This window comes from Vigna angularis, chromosome 4 (assembly GCF_016808095.1).
Source record: "Vigna angularis cultivar LongXiaoDou No.4 chromosome 4, ASM1680809v1, whole genome shotgun sequence".
NCBI lineage: Eukaryota > Viridiplantae > Streptophyta > Magnoliopsida > Fabales > Fabaceae > Vigna > Vigna angularis.
The window spans coordinates 697,785-712,364 of NC_068973.1; the positions used below are offsets into that span (position 1 = coordinate 697,785).

Sequence of the window (14,580 nt, forward strand, 5' to 3'; positions counted from 1 at the left end):
ATAAATTGTTAAGGGGTTTAGGATGAATTTATCTTTAGCCAACAAAATATTAGTAAGTATAAACCTATGGAATCTAAAAATATTTAACCTAAATTTGCGTTAAGTGTTAATGTTTTTTTGTCATGTTTTAGGACAATAATTAAGAGGTTCTAACAGAACTCTTTACACAAAAATTAATTCCAATCTTAAAAATGTTCATAATTTAAACAAGGTAGAAAAATTTAGTAAAATTATGTGGCAAATTAATGAAGCAGAATCAACAAAACTAACTATTATTAATAACTTAAATCAGCTTAAGGTTGAATCATTGGGTAACATATTAAAATTAAAAGTTCATTATTGGAGTATTAACATGAAAATGTAAGTTCTTATATAATAAGGTGAGGAAGTTCTTTTATTTTATGCAAATAATATTAATTTATGACAATCAAGCATCTCACATATTGCTTCTAATATGATTTTCTTTTAGATAACCATACATTAAAAATTATCATTTCAAAAAAGAGAAGAACAATTAAGGGACATCTTTGTTAACTTGATCAACTAATCATCTCTTTACTAAATATTTGATTCTTTGTTTTGACGGCACAATGAAAAATAAAATAAAAATTAAAAGATGAAATTGTTTAAAATAAGTGAAGAAAAAATTAAAAATAAGTAGAAAATGATATAACCTTATTTACTATTTTAAATTTTTTATAATGATGTGGAATTTTCCCAAACAAATTCAATGAAAAAAACAAACATTTACCCCGCAAACATCACACAATAAGAACAACAATAAATGATTAAAGAAAGGAAGGAAATCAAATAAAATAAAATCATTTATTCCTTTAACATTACCTTTTTAATAATTTATTACCATAATAACAAAAAAGTTTAATATTTTTTTTTACCTCAGAATTTATAACAACTGTTTAATGTTTTTCTTTAATTTTTCTTTTACTTAATATAATTCTAATATTTATTAAAAGAAGTGAATGTAGTCTCTTCCTTTATAGCAAAAGTAATCTCCATCCTCTTTAAACAACACAGAAGAATTTGATCATCAATAGGTCTATTCAGATCAAAGAAGGCTTTTTATATAAGTTACAAACTTGTTCTTGCATCAGACAGAGCTTAAACACAGACAACCTATTCAAGACATTTAAGCAATATGGAATTGGTTCAGATCTACACCAGGGAATTTACATAATCTACATGTAGCTAGTACTATACAAAGAAGACACCAAAAACCTCCTAGTTTGCTACATTTCAATTATGGAGAAACCTTGTTCTGGGAAGATATCAAGCTATATGTCAGTTAACATGTCAACTTCAGAAGTGAGGAAATCTTCAAATTCCAGATCCATCTGCACAGAGCAGTTCAACAAAGTAAACAGACAAGTGAAATAAAACAAAAAATCAAAACATGAAACATTTGACATTTGCATGTTACCAACCTTTGCTTGACTATATGCTAGCTTCATTCTTCTGTATTCTTCTTGAGCTTTCTTAGAACGGAACATGGCCTGCACACGTACGACCGACCTCTCGACACGTTCTTCGGCTTGTTTCAGGCCAGTCCTGAAGAATTCCTCCTCTACACCGTCTTCCTGCTCCCCATCCTCAGCAGAATTAACCTGGAGACCTCGAAAGCCTTTCCTCTTTAACCGCCATCGCAGAATTGCTTTCTCTAACACCCCAACAGACCATATGATCTTTTTATATTGCCTCCGGACTTGAAAGCCCCTGAAAGCAGCCTGCAATGAAAACATATGTACCGTGAACCTTTTCCAGGGTATAAATTGTATTATCAACTCAAGCTGTTGGTCTAACCAAACAATCAAAATACATTTTCAAGTATCATTGTTGTTATCTACCACTGCACTTCCAATGGGAATGTTAGTCCATTCCCAGATTCAGAAATCACATTACACGGCATGTTTACTAAAGACAATGAAGAATAATAGACAAGAAGAGAAGGTCTTACTTGGATTTTAATAGCCTGACGCCGCATATTAAGAAATTCTCTACGGATTTTCCGTGTCCGGAATCTATGCTGAATTCGAACAGCAGCTGCATTTGATTTCTTTGTCTCATACTTGCGAAAGGCATGTTGAATCTTCATTGCTGCTACTATACGACGTGCTTGATGCTCTGGGGTGTTTAATTCAACAGCCTTGTATCGTAGATTTAGCTCATGCTCCTTATATGCAGCTTGAATGCGTGCAGCTGCCCCAGCAGCGGTACGGTAAGCTGCCAATGTCTCCTTTAAGTAGAGCTGGTCCTCAGTAAGTTCTTGAGTGTTTACTACATCAGTTGAGCTAGTGTCCAGTGTGCCACTGATATTTCCAGCCAAGCTCATGTCATTGAACTGCTCAACCAGAGACTTTTCGGAAAGGTAAGCAGCTAAGCCATCATAGCCCTTCGTATAAGCAAGATCAGCAGCAGTACACCCACCAGGATTTTTCGGAGTAGGATCTGTGACCAGGTTTGGCCTTGCCCCAGCGGACAGCAGAGTTGCAACCATTTTCTCCCTGCAGAAACAAAAATGAAAAGTTCGTTCAGGCTCCCTACTGGATTAAAAGGAGGGAAAAAAAGCATACAAGAAAGTATTGTTATATGGAAACTGAAAAGATCATTTGGTGTCTAATTTCATGAAAACATCATAGAGATTATTGTTTATCTTTATAATGAAAATGGAAAATAACTTGAATATGAAGTCTAGTCAAAATGATTTTAAGGTCAATGTGGTTGCAGATAGGGTAATGGTTCAGATAAGTAAGGTATCGATGTATCATACATTCCATAATAAGCTGCCCAATGAAGAGCTGTCCATCCAAATTTGTCACGGAAATCTAGTGACAAGCCTGACCAAGAAAATAAGGAGATTGCCCAACTATATCCAAGCATTGCACACAAATGAAGTACACCTTGCCCTTGTGCATCATATTCAGTACTCTTGCTGCCTACAACAATTCGTTCTAAAAGCCATTCCTTTAATTTGTTTTTCAATGCAATTTCAAACAAGCTATCTTTTACTTGTGGAAATGGAGTTGTTTGCTCGTCAATTGACTTCATCAAGAATTGCCAGCTTTTGGAGATAAATGATGTTTTGATGGAAAATCTGCTAGCCTCTTTCAGAGCATTTGGTGATACTGTATTTGAGAAAATATCAAGGATCTTGTCGGTAGAAAAGAGCAAATGAGCAAGCCTCATCTGAAGTCGAAATTCATTCCAGTTGTATTTCTCTTCCATTGAAGCAGTTGGATCATGCAGAATGGGAGTACGATACTCAAAATTAACAACATGGCTAATAGGCTTGTGGCCATCAAAGCTCAAATAGATATTGACCAATCCTGGGGAGTGTGGTGGCACCCAGCATCGGTAAACCCCGACCTGAACAATTTCTACAGGAAAACTTACATCACCACAGACACACACTAGGTTGAACTTTGCAAGGTGTTGATAGTCACTATGAAAATATCCAGTTATCAGGACCTGCAAGATGTAAAGAGACATAAAATGTTTACTTATAATTGCAAAAATATAAAATAAAAAACGGTAGTCAGAATGCTAATGGTGCCTGCTGAAAATGAAAGTTTGTGCTCATCATTAAGTTTTCAGTTTCATAATGAAACTTTGAAATTCCACAACTATACTAAGTTATCAAAGACTGAATGAAAATGTAGACAAATAAACTAAGAAACTATATTTTACATTTAGTGCTAAAGGATACAATTATAACACAAAATAATTACTAGCAATAAGACATGTGAGAGACAAAAGGAAACCTTTGTTTTCTCAGTGGAAGATGCCCAAGCAGGGGACACTTCTGTGAGATTAAATACTTGTTCAGGCAAAGAAGATAGCTGATTATCAGCCACCAGTGATAAATATGGTTCACGAACAGTAGAAATTGATGTTGCGAGAGCTGACTCGTCTATGGAACATGGTGCATCTGACATGATGTTCATCCACGTTCCAAAGCTGTCCTGACTTTGCAAGCCTTCATTGACCAAAGTGCCCAAGGTGTCAAAACCACAAGGAGATTTAGGACTATTTTTAAGCAGATTAACACTTTCTGAGAAACTGTAAGGAACACTATTGCTCCTATAAATTGAGTTATATTACCTAAAGAAGGAACTTCTGCCGAAGGAGTACCAGATACCTGCTAACAAAAGCCGAATATAGGTTACAACAGCAACTATCACAAAGAAAGTATCACTGGAAAAATACAGAAAGAAGGAGCAGTACAAGATTATAATATATTTAAGAGACAATTTTATTTATATAAACAATAATCCTATATGCTTCGTCTATTTATAAGAATGTTTTTAATGTCAATTTCAGTGATATATAAAATATATTATCTAGTACATCTATAAGTGCCAAAGATATATATTACGCCAATGTACCCCAAGATTTGCGCTATTTTCCTCCATTTCAAGGAATACCTTACACTTCCCATACTTTTGTTTTACTTAGTTTCTCTCGGATTAAATTTTTTTATAAGTATCCATGCAGTTGACAAACTCACCCTCACAAGCTAGCTACTAAGGGAGCATCCCATTATACTCGAGGTGGAACTTTGGCACCTCATAAGACCCAATTCCTTATCATAGAAATGTCCCAGAGAGTCAACCTGTTAATGACTTTCACTCTGATACTTTACATGATGATATTTCACTCAACTTCTTGTTTAAAACCCACCACACCAGTCAAAACCTTTGGTAGGTAGCCGTTTCCTAGACATGGACAACTAGCTCTAATATACTAAGTTAACAAGTACTCGAAAACTTGGGAAACCCACCATCAAATGCTAGTTATTAAGAGGGGAAACTCAAACACTTGAATACTTCACCAAAAATTTATATTAATAAATGTGGGACCTTGGGACCAATAATGCCCAATCTCTATCATTTTTCTAAGAAAACGAACTAATATTCCCATAAAGCATTAATGAAAAAACTTGACACAGCTTAATAAAGAACATAACTGAAATAAAGGCATTAGTATCTTACATTGTCAAAGCTTCCACTAAGTAAACTTTGATTTTGTTGATATGAATGTAAAACATTGCCTGCCAAAAGTAAATTTAAGATATAAATACCAAGGTTCTTTCACGATAAATAATCGGTTCTGTTAAAACACAAATAGTTACCTCCATTAGATGTAGTAGAAGTGTTGACATTTGAAACAACTAGGTCATCCCATTCAAGTGTATTAATCTCATGAAGCTTCTCTTCATAACTTTTAACTGTTAAATTGTCATTAAGCTCTGTTTATTTCAAAAAAAGTAGAAGGTATGAGGATATATACCTAGTCAAGGAAAGAAAGCAGCAGTACGTATGACAGCAACAGTAACAAAACATATGGGATCATTAGATCATAACCAATAAAAGGACTATTATTTATGGTTTCCTTTGGAAAGATGCATAAGACTAAAGTCACGGGACCGGAAGGAATGAAAATTTTCAATGTATGAAGACATTATTCTCTTTATCTTAACTTATTATTCTGCTTCTTATTTTATTTTTCCTAACCAACACTTAGCATCTGAATATAAGCTCGCAATATCACAAAGAAATGTAACAAGTCATTCATATTGAAAGCCTTATGAATATAACTTGTAAGAACGTGGACTAGAATCATCTAAAAGTTATTTCTCACCAGCACTGAAAGCACTTTTCGCCCCAGAATCTAAGTCTTCTGCTAGAACCCAAGATGCCGCAGGGTCAGAGACAGAACTTGAATTTGAATTTACAGGTGTAACAGGAGAACTTTGCAATTGTATCTGTATCATAAACCACCACCAAACTTTTAAGGTTAGAAAACCAAATTATTCAGTAACTAGTTCAAATGAGAAAGCGTAAATGGCACATATCCAAAATTGGAAGGAAAAGGCTCCTCTAAATTAAGTAAGGATGTATACACCTTTGATTTAATTTGAATTAGAGTGTTATTTTACTACAGTTTTAGGTGGATACACCCCTTGCTCACTTTAGACACAAACTCTCTAGAGGAGCTTTTTCTTACATTGAGATGCCTTTAAACATATGCATTGGCAAACAACACCGCATATTTCCAGCCAGACCTATTATTCCCCCTCCCCTCCCCAAATAAAAAAGAAAAAATAAATAAAACAACCAAAGCAATTCGCATGAGAATAAATGAAATTTTCAACCACACAAATTTACAAACAGTGTGACACTATTCTTATAGACAACTTTCGGCATTCAGACATCAAATAATCAGGTCCGTAGTGCGAGCTCTAATACCAACAAAACAGAGACAAGAAACAATCTTTTGGACTGAAAAGCTTGTTTGGAAGGACTCAAAGAGGTAATATAAGTAAAAGATTTCATGGAAAACAATAAACTAATCTAACACATTTTTAGCCTCTATATCGTAAGATTTCTATAATCTTATCACAATTTCAGCAATACAATCTTATCATAATCTCTACAATATACTGATAATATATGCTTTTTCTATCAGGCAAATCAACATGCACTTAGCAAATCTTAGTCCTCATTTGGGCATGAAGTTAAATTTTGTAGAGGAATAAGGAAGAAAGAGAATGACTAACACAACCTCTCGTGTTTCACGATAATGAACAAGGACTATGTGCTCCAAATTCCTGAAAACAAAACCATTCCAATTGTAACTCACTGCAAAGTTATTTTTATTCTATTTTTGATAAAAAATGAAAGAAATACATAACCCCTGTTACTAACTCAGTCACAAATAAAGACATACACGATATATTGGACTTGGGAACCTAAAGTCAAGCAAAACATACTTATCAAGCAACCAATAACATCTACGGACGAAGGTTGGGTTATCTTGGCCATGTGCATAATATACATGGATCCTTTCTTCATTGCCAACCTGATTGAAGAGGAAAGAAAAAAGAATAAAGGAATGCAAAAAAGTAGACACGTGGATAATTAGTGACTGAATTAAACATTAGAATTTAATATAACAAAAAACTGTTGAAAGAGAAGTTGATAATAGAAAAAATATAGTGTAATATGGAGACAAGAATAAAGAGGAAGCATAGTTTATCCCTCCTGTCACTTAATGAGAATGATAAAAATAAACTAAATTACTTTTTTCAATCCCTCTATTTATTTACAAAGTTCAATTTGGCCTCTCTATTTTAAAAATATTTAGTTTGGTCCCCCAATTTTTAGACTTAATGCAATGCAGTCCTCCTCGGTCCTCTTGGTCAAGCCAAAACTAATGGTGTTAGAATTTAAAACTAGTGGCAGTTTTCAACAACCACTGTTATTTTAATTAGTAAAAGATTAAAAAATATAATAAGTTTAAAACTGCAGATGAACAAAGCATAGATAATGTGATATAAATCTATTAATAATCCTAATTCTAATAGAAATTGTTCTGGTCGAGGGTCAGTGTTAAAGAATTTTGGATCCTTGTATGAATGGGCTAATCTTTTTGTTACAATGGTATCGAGTCTTGCAACAAACCCAACGTCTCGAATTTGAACCTTGTTGAGGCTCCTATTCCTACAAAGGGAAGTCCCGAATTCACCTGGCTGCCAGGTGTCGGCCTCTGAAAGAGGGGCCTTTGCGAAGGAAATTTGGATCCTTCTATGCATGGGTTAACCATTTTGTAACAATTGTATGAGTAAGTACCCGATTCCTTGATATTAGGCGGTGGGTTATCTTTGAAATTTTAGCTATGATTTTAACTGACTGAACAAACTACCCATTCACCTTCCAGACAACTAAACTACATTAATCATAAATAGAAACCCTAATAGGACATATCAGTATAGATATTTTTTTTTTGGTTACGTAGACCTGGTTTTGACGGCACATAAATGATGTCTAAATCCACATAATGTCAAAAACTCCAAGACCAAACACCAAATTACCACCCATGGCTCATTGAAGAAAGCGCATTGAATTGAATTTGGTGTCAATAAAACTGGTAAAATGCAGAACTGAGCTTTAGAAAGCTCCTAGTGTTTCAATATTTAACCTATTTTAGTATTAAGGTGACATATCATTCAAACCTATGATCTCATGAAAACTATCTGACTATCTCACCACTAACCCAATTCTAGTGGCTTAGTTAAAGATTTAGCCCAAACACTCAAGAGGCTACTTGATATACTCCATCATATTCATGGCACGATACCTTATTCCCTTCAAATACCATACTAAAAGAAAAAGAGAAGTATACTATACTGATGATCATAAACATGATGATTTTGTCCCCCTCTATATTTACAAGATAACAAAAGCTGCCCATATACCATTAGGTGTAGTTCGCTAAGGGTTTGTCTGACAAATTTAGTAAATAAGCTAGCTAAAAGTTTATAAGAAGGCTTACTGAATAAAGATTTGGTAAAACTAGCCATTGAACTAGCTAATAAGTATAGGATGAAAGTTAATTACTGAGCCATAAGTTGAAATTCGGTAATTTTAAGATAATTATCACTTTCCAAATTTTAATTTGTTTAACATTATTTGTCATCTTAGAAGAAGAAACACTGATCAACTGATGCCACTGGCCACTCCAATAAACCAAAACTTTAGTTAAACTAATTTGAGAGTCTAATTAAACAGGATCGAGGAAGGCACAAGAAAACATTAGGTACTATATTAAAAAAATACCAGTTTTGCTATAGTAGGAGAAAGCATTAAATGATCAAATTGAACACAGGAGAAACCAATAAAACCCCCAGGATACTTGTTCAGAATGGAGTAGCTGCTAACACCAAACTTTAAATAAACAACCAGGAAATGAAATCCTCACTTTTAAGTGTTCGTGCGCTTCTTTAACAGTTTTCCCATCGCTTTTCTTTTTCCAATTGTGCCCATCTTTTCTGAAATTTCTAAGCATCTTGCGGTCAAATAGTACAATAGTACCACCTGTTTTACAAACAAAATTATAATCTAACATTAGTAATGATTGGAATCCTATTGGACGCCATATAATTCTCAATAATGCAAACACTTTACTAGTTAGATGCAAAATATTACTCTAGCTAAAATTTCATTCGATAAATCTATGAAGGAAGAATGCCAAAAATTAATCATGGAAGTTTTACACATTGCTTTATGCTCGTAAAACACACACTTGAACAATGCATAAATTTGTGTGTAAAACCTTTTCTTCTTTTGCCTATCTTACTTTTTGTTAAGATGTGCTTCAACAAAAGTGAAAGATCTACATAAAATGCTCAGGAGCAAGAAAATAAAAATGCTACATGAAAATAACAAAAAGAAGTTGAGAGATACATGAACAATAATGATGAGAAGCAATCTATACGAAAATACATATCTAATTTACAAACATCATGTTTCTGTTAATAGTAGCATATTACTTTCGGGCAAATGCACTGGCTTGGCCTTGATCTTGAAATATTTGTGATTACAGAGTATGGCATGTATCTCATTTGGACGAAGCCATCTGCCTTTTGCTTCCTCCATAGTATTACTAACATCCAGATCTGGGCCACGAATAAGAAATTAATTTAGAAAAACAAATCAACAAACAGTTTAAAGTGATGCTTTCACATCTAAAGGTTTTAACTTTGTACTTCCTTTAATCAGTTTACATACTAACAAAAGCTATCTATTATAGATATTTATGTTTGACATCTCAGCTGGCTTACTGAGTCTTTTGACTAATCCTTGTACAATCATGAACCTTCTAGCTATATGTTGCAACATTTTGTTTGAGCATGTAAAATTTCAAATTAATATATAACAACATTGCCAGTCACAACTATCTATCTGATAAGTGGTAACATAAAGAGGAACAATTTATTCATAATCATCGCAAACACAATACATAGAATTTATTATTAATAGTATTTCAGAGAAGTTCAGTTTAGTTTAAGTCAGTGCCAGTACGGTTCCAATAAATTACTTCATATTAACTTACTGGAAGAAAATAAGAAGGTAAAATGAATTCAATTTCTCTCATAAGTCAAAGTTAACTATGCACCTTAGTTTTAAGCAAAGTCTTTTAAAAAAAAAAAGTCCATAAGTTAATTTTAACTTCTGGTAGAAATTCAATTCAAGTTGCCTCCTTATTTTCTTTTCTACTGGCGCCAATAGAAAATTATATCCATACGGGACTCAAGCCTTTTGAAAAGCAAGGAAAATCATTTTCTAATATAAGGAGACAACATAAAAAATGGAGATTTGCCGTGGTACCATGTTCTTTTTAACTTCAGTACCAATACCCATAATTTAAATTCTCAAGGAATGATTTTGTTGTCAGTTCTTCCAAAAATGTTTGAACTTCATCAAGTTTAAACAGCAGCCAATACTAGATCAATCAACAAAATCCTATATTAGTTGTTTTCCACAGAAACACCAAGAGAAGTTCACACTTGACGAAGGAGAAACAATCTACAATCAAACCAGCAGTACTTTGTTTCTTCACTTCAAGGTTGCATTCAAAATCACACTCTAGCATCTTTAGGAGACAAAAAACTGTTGGAATATATGATTATATTCGTAATTTAAAATCTAAAATATCATTCTATTTATTTTGAAATCAGTGTTTTTTTTTAATATGTAAAACCACCCACTATCTTCTTAATTCCTCTTTTATAGGATTCATATTTAACACGTTAAACAGATATTTTCTATTTTTTTGATTTTCTGAGTTGAAGGATCTTTTATTAATTAGTTTCTCAACGGGGTGTGCCACTTCTGTAGGAAGTGCTTTTGGGGTCTTATTCTCATAAATAGTGCTCAGCTCTTGAGAAAAGGAGAAAAACACAAAATACAAAATCCAGTTTACTTATATATAAATATTCAACCCAGACTATCCTAAATTTTTTCATCTATTAATTTAATATTCATGTTGGTTATTATAAACATTTTTTGTGTTTCAATTCTGATGGATATTCTACTATTTCTTCCATTGTTCTAGTTTTATATGTTAAATTTTTCTATCCAACAATTTTAACAGAAAAATAAGTTCTTGAGATTCTCTTTCTTTGAGTAATATGTTTCTGTTTTTAAAACATGACTGCATGGAACATGCAATTCTTGTTTCTACGCCTCTGCCAATATTTCAATTAGAAACGTCTTTCTTTATGCAACTCTTACATTATTCATAGTGTCTACGAGTAATTATCTATAAGAAACTATATTCTTAAGTGCCTTGGATTGCTCTATATTGTATTCAATAGTTCTATTGGCTGACCTTATTTTTCTGTCACTTTAAGCACCATAAGAATGGAAGACAATGGATCAAAAGCAAATAAAAAGAGACACCATAAGTGTGGGAGACATTTTAAAGACACATTCACACACCCAAAAGTAATTGAAAGTCTATTTATCTGTGAATAATAAAGCAATAAGGTATAAATATTATTGTATGAGACACATTATAACTTGTGGTGATAAAATGCTTTGATTATTGATGATATATTTAGATAATGAACATTTGAAAATTTTCATAAAATATTTTTTTAAGAGATAGAACAAAGTTTACATGCAATTAAAATTCTTAATTGCATGTGATACAATCCATGTCATCATATATCATATATTAAAATTGACTACAAGTATTCTTCAATGATAAAAGTTGGCCATATGCATTTGAGAGAGTAACAAGCTTGTTTCTTAGTTGTGTTCTTACATGTAAAATCCTTAATGAATAAAACAAAGGCACCTCAAGACATAAATCCTTCGGAAACTTTAACATCTGAGGGTGTTATTTCTCTTGACTTTATCAACTCAAAGATTTTCGCGAATCCGATAACAAAAGAACCAACATGTCAAAAATCCACTCAAAATCCAACCCCCCAAAAAATAAATAAAACCATGGCACAAAGAAACGTTAAAAAAAGTTGGAAGTTCTCAAACAATAAATTGAAACTTAATAAAAGTGTAGGTTCAGCCAAACACGAGCATAATCAAATAGAGAGGTAAGAGGAGAAGAATGCAAGTACCCTGCAAGGTGTGAAACCCATGTATCTCTGAACCCACAAGCTGCCCCGTTAAGTCGTGAGCCATCAGAAAAAGACAAACCAAGTGCAAATTTTCGCCCCCAACACCTTCTTCTCTCACCACAAAACCAACAATTGCATCACCGACAACCTTAGCAAGCAGTCAACAAACACATGATCAGACAAAAGAGAAGAGTAAACAAGATAAATAATATATTGGGAACCATAAGTTGTGAACAGAAAACGCAAATGGTCAAAGTCAAATGGGGAGAGAAGAAAGGAAGACAAGGTGAGAAATTTTACCTGATTGGAGATTGGGTATGTTAGAATCGGAAGAAAGAAAAACGCAGCTCGGAGCTGAATAATAATGACACTGGTTTCCTCTGTTCCTTTTTCGTACTTTCTATTTTCTTTCTTGTCGACTTATTTTATTTATCTGATAATAATATCCATCTTGGTCGATCTTTCCTCGGCTATGATTAAATGATTTAAAAAAGAAAACAAAAGGAAAAGGTTCTAAGGAAAGAAAAAGAAAAAAAAAAGTGAAATGGTTTTTTAGTAATTTAATTAAAAATGAAAAGGGAAATTGTCTAATTATGTAAAAGATTGTGAATTAATATAAACAATGTAAAATTTTATTTAAACTAGGGTATTTTGTTTTGTTTATAAAAAATTAATTATCTTCCTTACGTTTTTATACCCTATGTTTGAGGAACATCAGATTTAGCATGTCTTTAAAAAGTGATTGTTAACAGATTTGATTTGATATTTTCTTAAAATGCATAAAAAATTATTTTTATATTCTACGTTTTGGAATGCGTGCGAGTTTTTCAACAATGTTGTTATCTGGTAAGCCCGTTACAATTTCACACTTGGTTAGTCTTTCCATCCAATAATTATTATAATACGAATATTTCTTAAACTAAAAATTAAAATTATAATAATTAGAAATTGATCTTTTATTAAATCATATGAATATATAACAATATTTTAATTTAAATTATTAAACTTATAAATTAAATGATAATAGTAAATATGATGAAGCAATTTAATATGTAAAGTTATTAATTTATCCTAATTAAAAATTTAAGAAAATCTATATAATTATATATTATAGAGAGATGAAAAATAAAAATAAAAATGATGGAATAGTTCATAAATTTCACAGTAAATCAGTCTACTTTATTATAGTTTTGTTGTAAGGTCCTGAAAAACTGTATGGGCCACTGGGCCTTATTTCTGAGGCAACCAGACCCAAAGGGCCAAAGGCACCATGATCTTAGAAGGGGATTCCTTCATTTTTCCAACTCTGATATCATTTTTCCAGTTTTCCTTCTCTTTAAACTCATCTCCATTTTCTTCTTCTTGCTCTGACTTCTCTCTACCTTCCCATCACTTTCCACCATTGGAATTTCAAATAGGTAGTGTGCTTTCGTTCACGGAGTTGAGAGCTTCCCATTCATCCGATTGAAATTCTGATTTGGACGGGTAAGTCGGTTTTTCCATTCTCTTGAATCTAGGGCACGCAACTTTACTGGTTGCATGCAGCTGGGTAGTATTTCCTTTCGATTTCCTGCCTGTTCTAGCTCTAAGAGCTGTTTTCATCACCATTTAGGTGGTTGTAGGGCACTGTTGGATTCTCACTGTGAGGGGCACTCTAGTTGAATATACTGTTTGACTTCCAGGTAAGGGGAGCTAGACATTTCTTTTCTGATTTTATTGTATGAGGTGTATGTGTGTTGAAACCTGAACTACTGTGCTGTTTGAATTGAATTTCTAAGTTTGAATGTATAGAATGATATGTGCTGACATGTTCTTATGTGAAGCTGTAAGTTTATGTTATATGAAACTGCTTTGTATGTGAATGTTGTACGAACCATGAATTGATGTTGTGACTGATTTTGGGGTTAACCATGTGGTGGTGATTAAATATGGTGGAGAGTGTTAATACTATTATGATGGTCAGTTTGGAAGGGATTAAGTAAACTGAGATAGTGTTGATAGGTAAATTGGGACTGGTTGAGAGCACGTCGTTGGTAGGATAGAAGAACCTTTAAAAACTTGAGTTGGCACATCCCTGATCATAGAGCAGCCCTGGCCTGGTCCAGTCAGTTGTGACTAGTCATATGTGCTGGCGTCGAAGATGAGTTTGATGCGTTCAGACGTTGGGTTCTTCTCCGGTGACCAATTGGGCAGTTGGGTTAGTTTAGATGAGTCAATTGAACTAGTGAGGGATCAGAAAAACTGAGTAAAGACTTTAGCAAATGGTGGAAATGAGATTGGGTCCATAAGTTGCAGGGAGTGATGTTTTAAAAGATAAAACTGGATTTAATCACTTTAGATTAGTACTGGGGAGGATTTGGATCATCTAGGCAAGTATAACTACACTTAATATTCGAATTGGAGGCCTTAGAAGTTAGCCAAGAGTCCTAGAAATGGTAAGGATTAGTGTGAGTGGGTGATTATAAAGAATTCGCGTTCTGCAGATTATGCAGTGTCGCTATGCGAGTTGCCTCGCATAGCGAGACCCTGTAGAGGGTGCTCACTGTCTTGGTAATTCGCTGTGCGAGCTGGTGCGCTGTGCGAATTATCAGAGGGTGATGCTCACTGTTTATGGACTTGCCATGGTGAATCCTGTAGCTAGG

At 33.4% G+C, this 14,580-nt stretch overlaps 1 protein-coding gene across 2 annotated transcripts; it reads right to left on the reverse strand.

The window, feature by feature from the left end:
* Positions 1 to 1,060: 1,060 nt before the first annotated feature.
* Positions 1,061 to 12,381, reverse strand: LOC108322319 (calmodulin-binding transcription activator 5). Of its 2 annotated transcripts, none has more exons than XM_017554372.2 (15): positions 12,239 to 12,381; positions 11,939 to 12,086; positions 9,347 to 9,472; positions 8,776 to 8,891; positions 6,788 to 6,876; positions 6,580 to 6,625; positions 5,656 to 5,779; positions 5,147 to 5,263; positions 5,007 to 5,065; positions 4,117 to 4,153; positions 3,777 to 3,991; positions 2,786 to 3,483; positions 1,973 to 2,519; positions 1,443 to 1,742; positions 1,061 to 1,352 (listed from the first exon to the last, which is right to left on the reverse strand). In XM_017554372.2, exons 2-15 carry the CDS (start codon positions 12,000 to 12,002, stop codon positions 1,293 to 1,295), a joined length of 2,598 nt encoding a protein of 865 aa, XP_017409861.1. In that variant the 5' UTR covers positions 12,003 to 12,086; positions 12,239 to 12,381; the 3' UTR covers positions 1,061 to 1,292. The 2 variants fall into 2 exon arrangements, with proteins under 2 accessions (XP_017409861.1, XP_017409860.1); XM_017554371.2 differs by having other exon boundaries at positions 4,117 to 4,156.
* Between the last annotated feature and the right edge of the window lie 2,199 nt (positions 12,382 to 14,580).

Coding starts and splice junctions, on each gene's coding strand:
- LOC108322319 (XM_017554371.2), bottom strand. CDS start 12,002: ATGGCTCACGACTTAACGGGGCAGCTTGTGGGTTCAGAGATACATGGG. Junction 8,892..9,346: donor GCCAGTGCATTTGCCCGAAA/GTAATATGCTAC, acceptor TTTGTAAAACAG/GTGGTACTATTGTACTATTT. Junction 5,066..5,146: donor TTCTACTACATCTAATGGAG/GTAACTATTTGT, acceptor TACTTTTGGCAG/GCAATGTTTTACATTCATAT.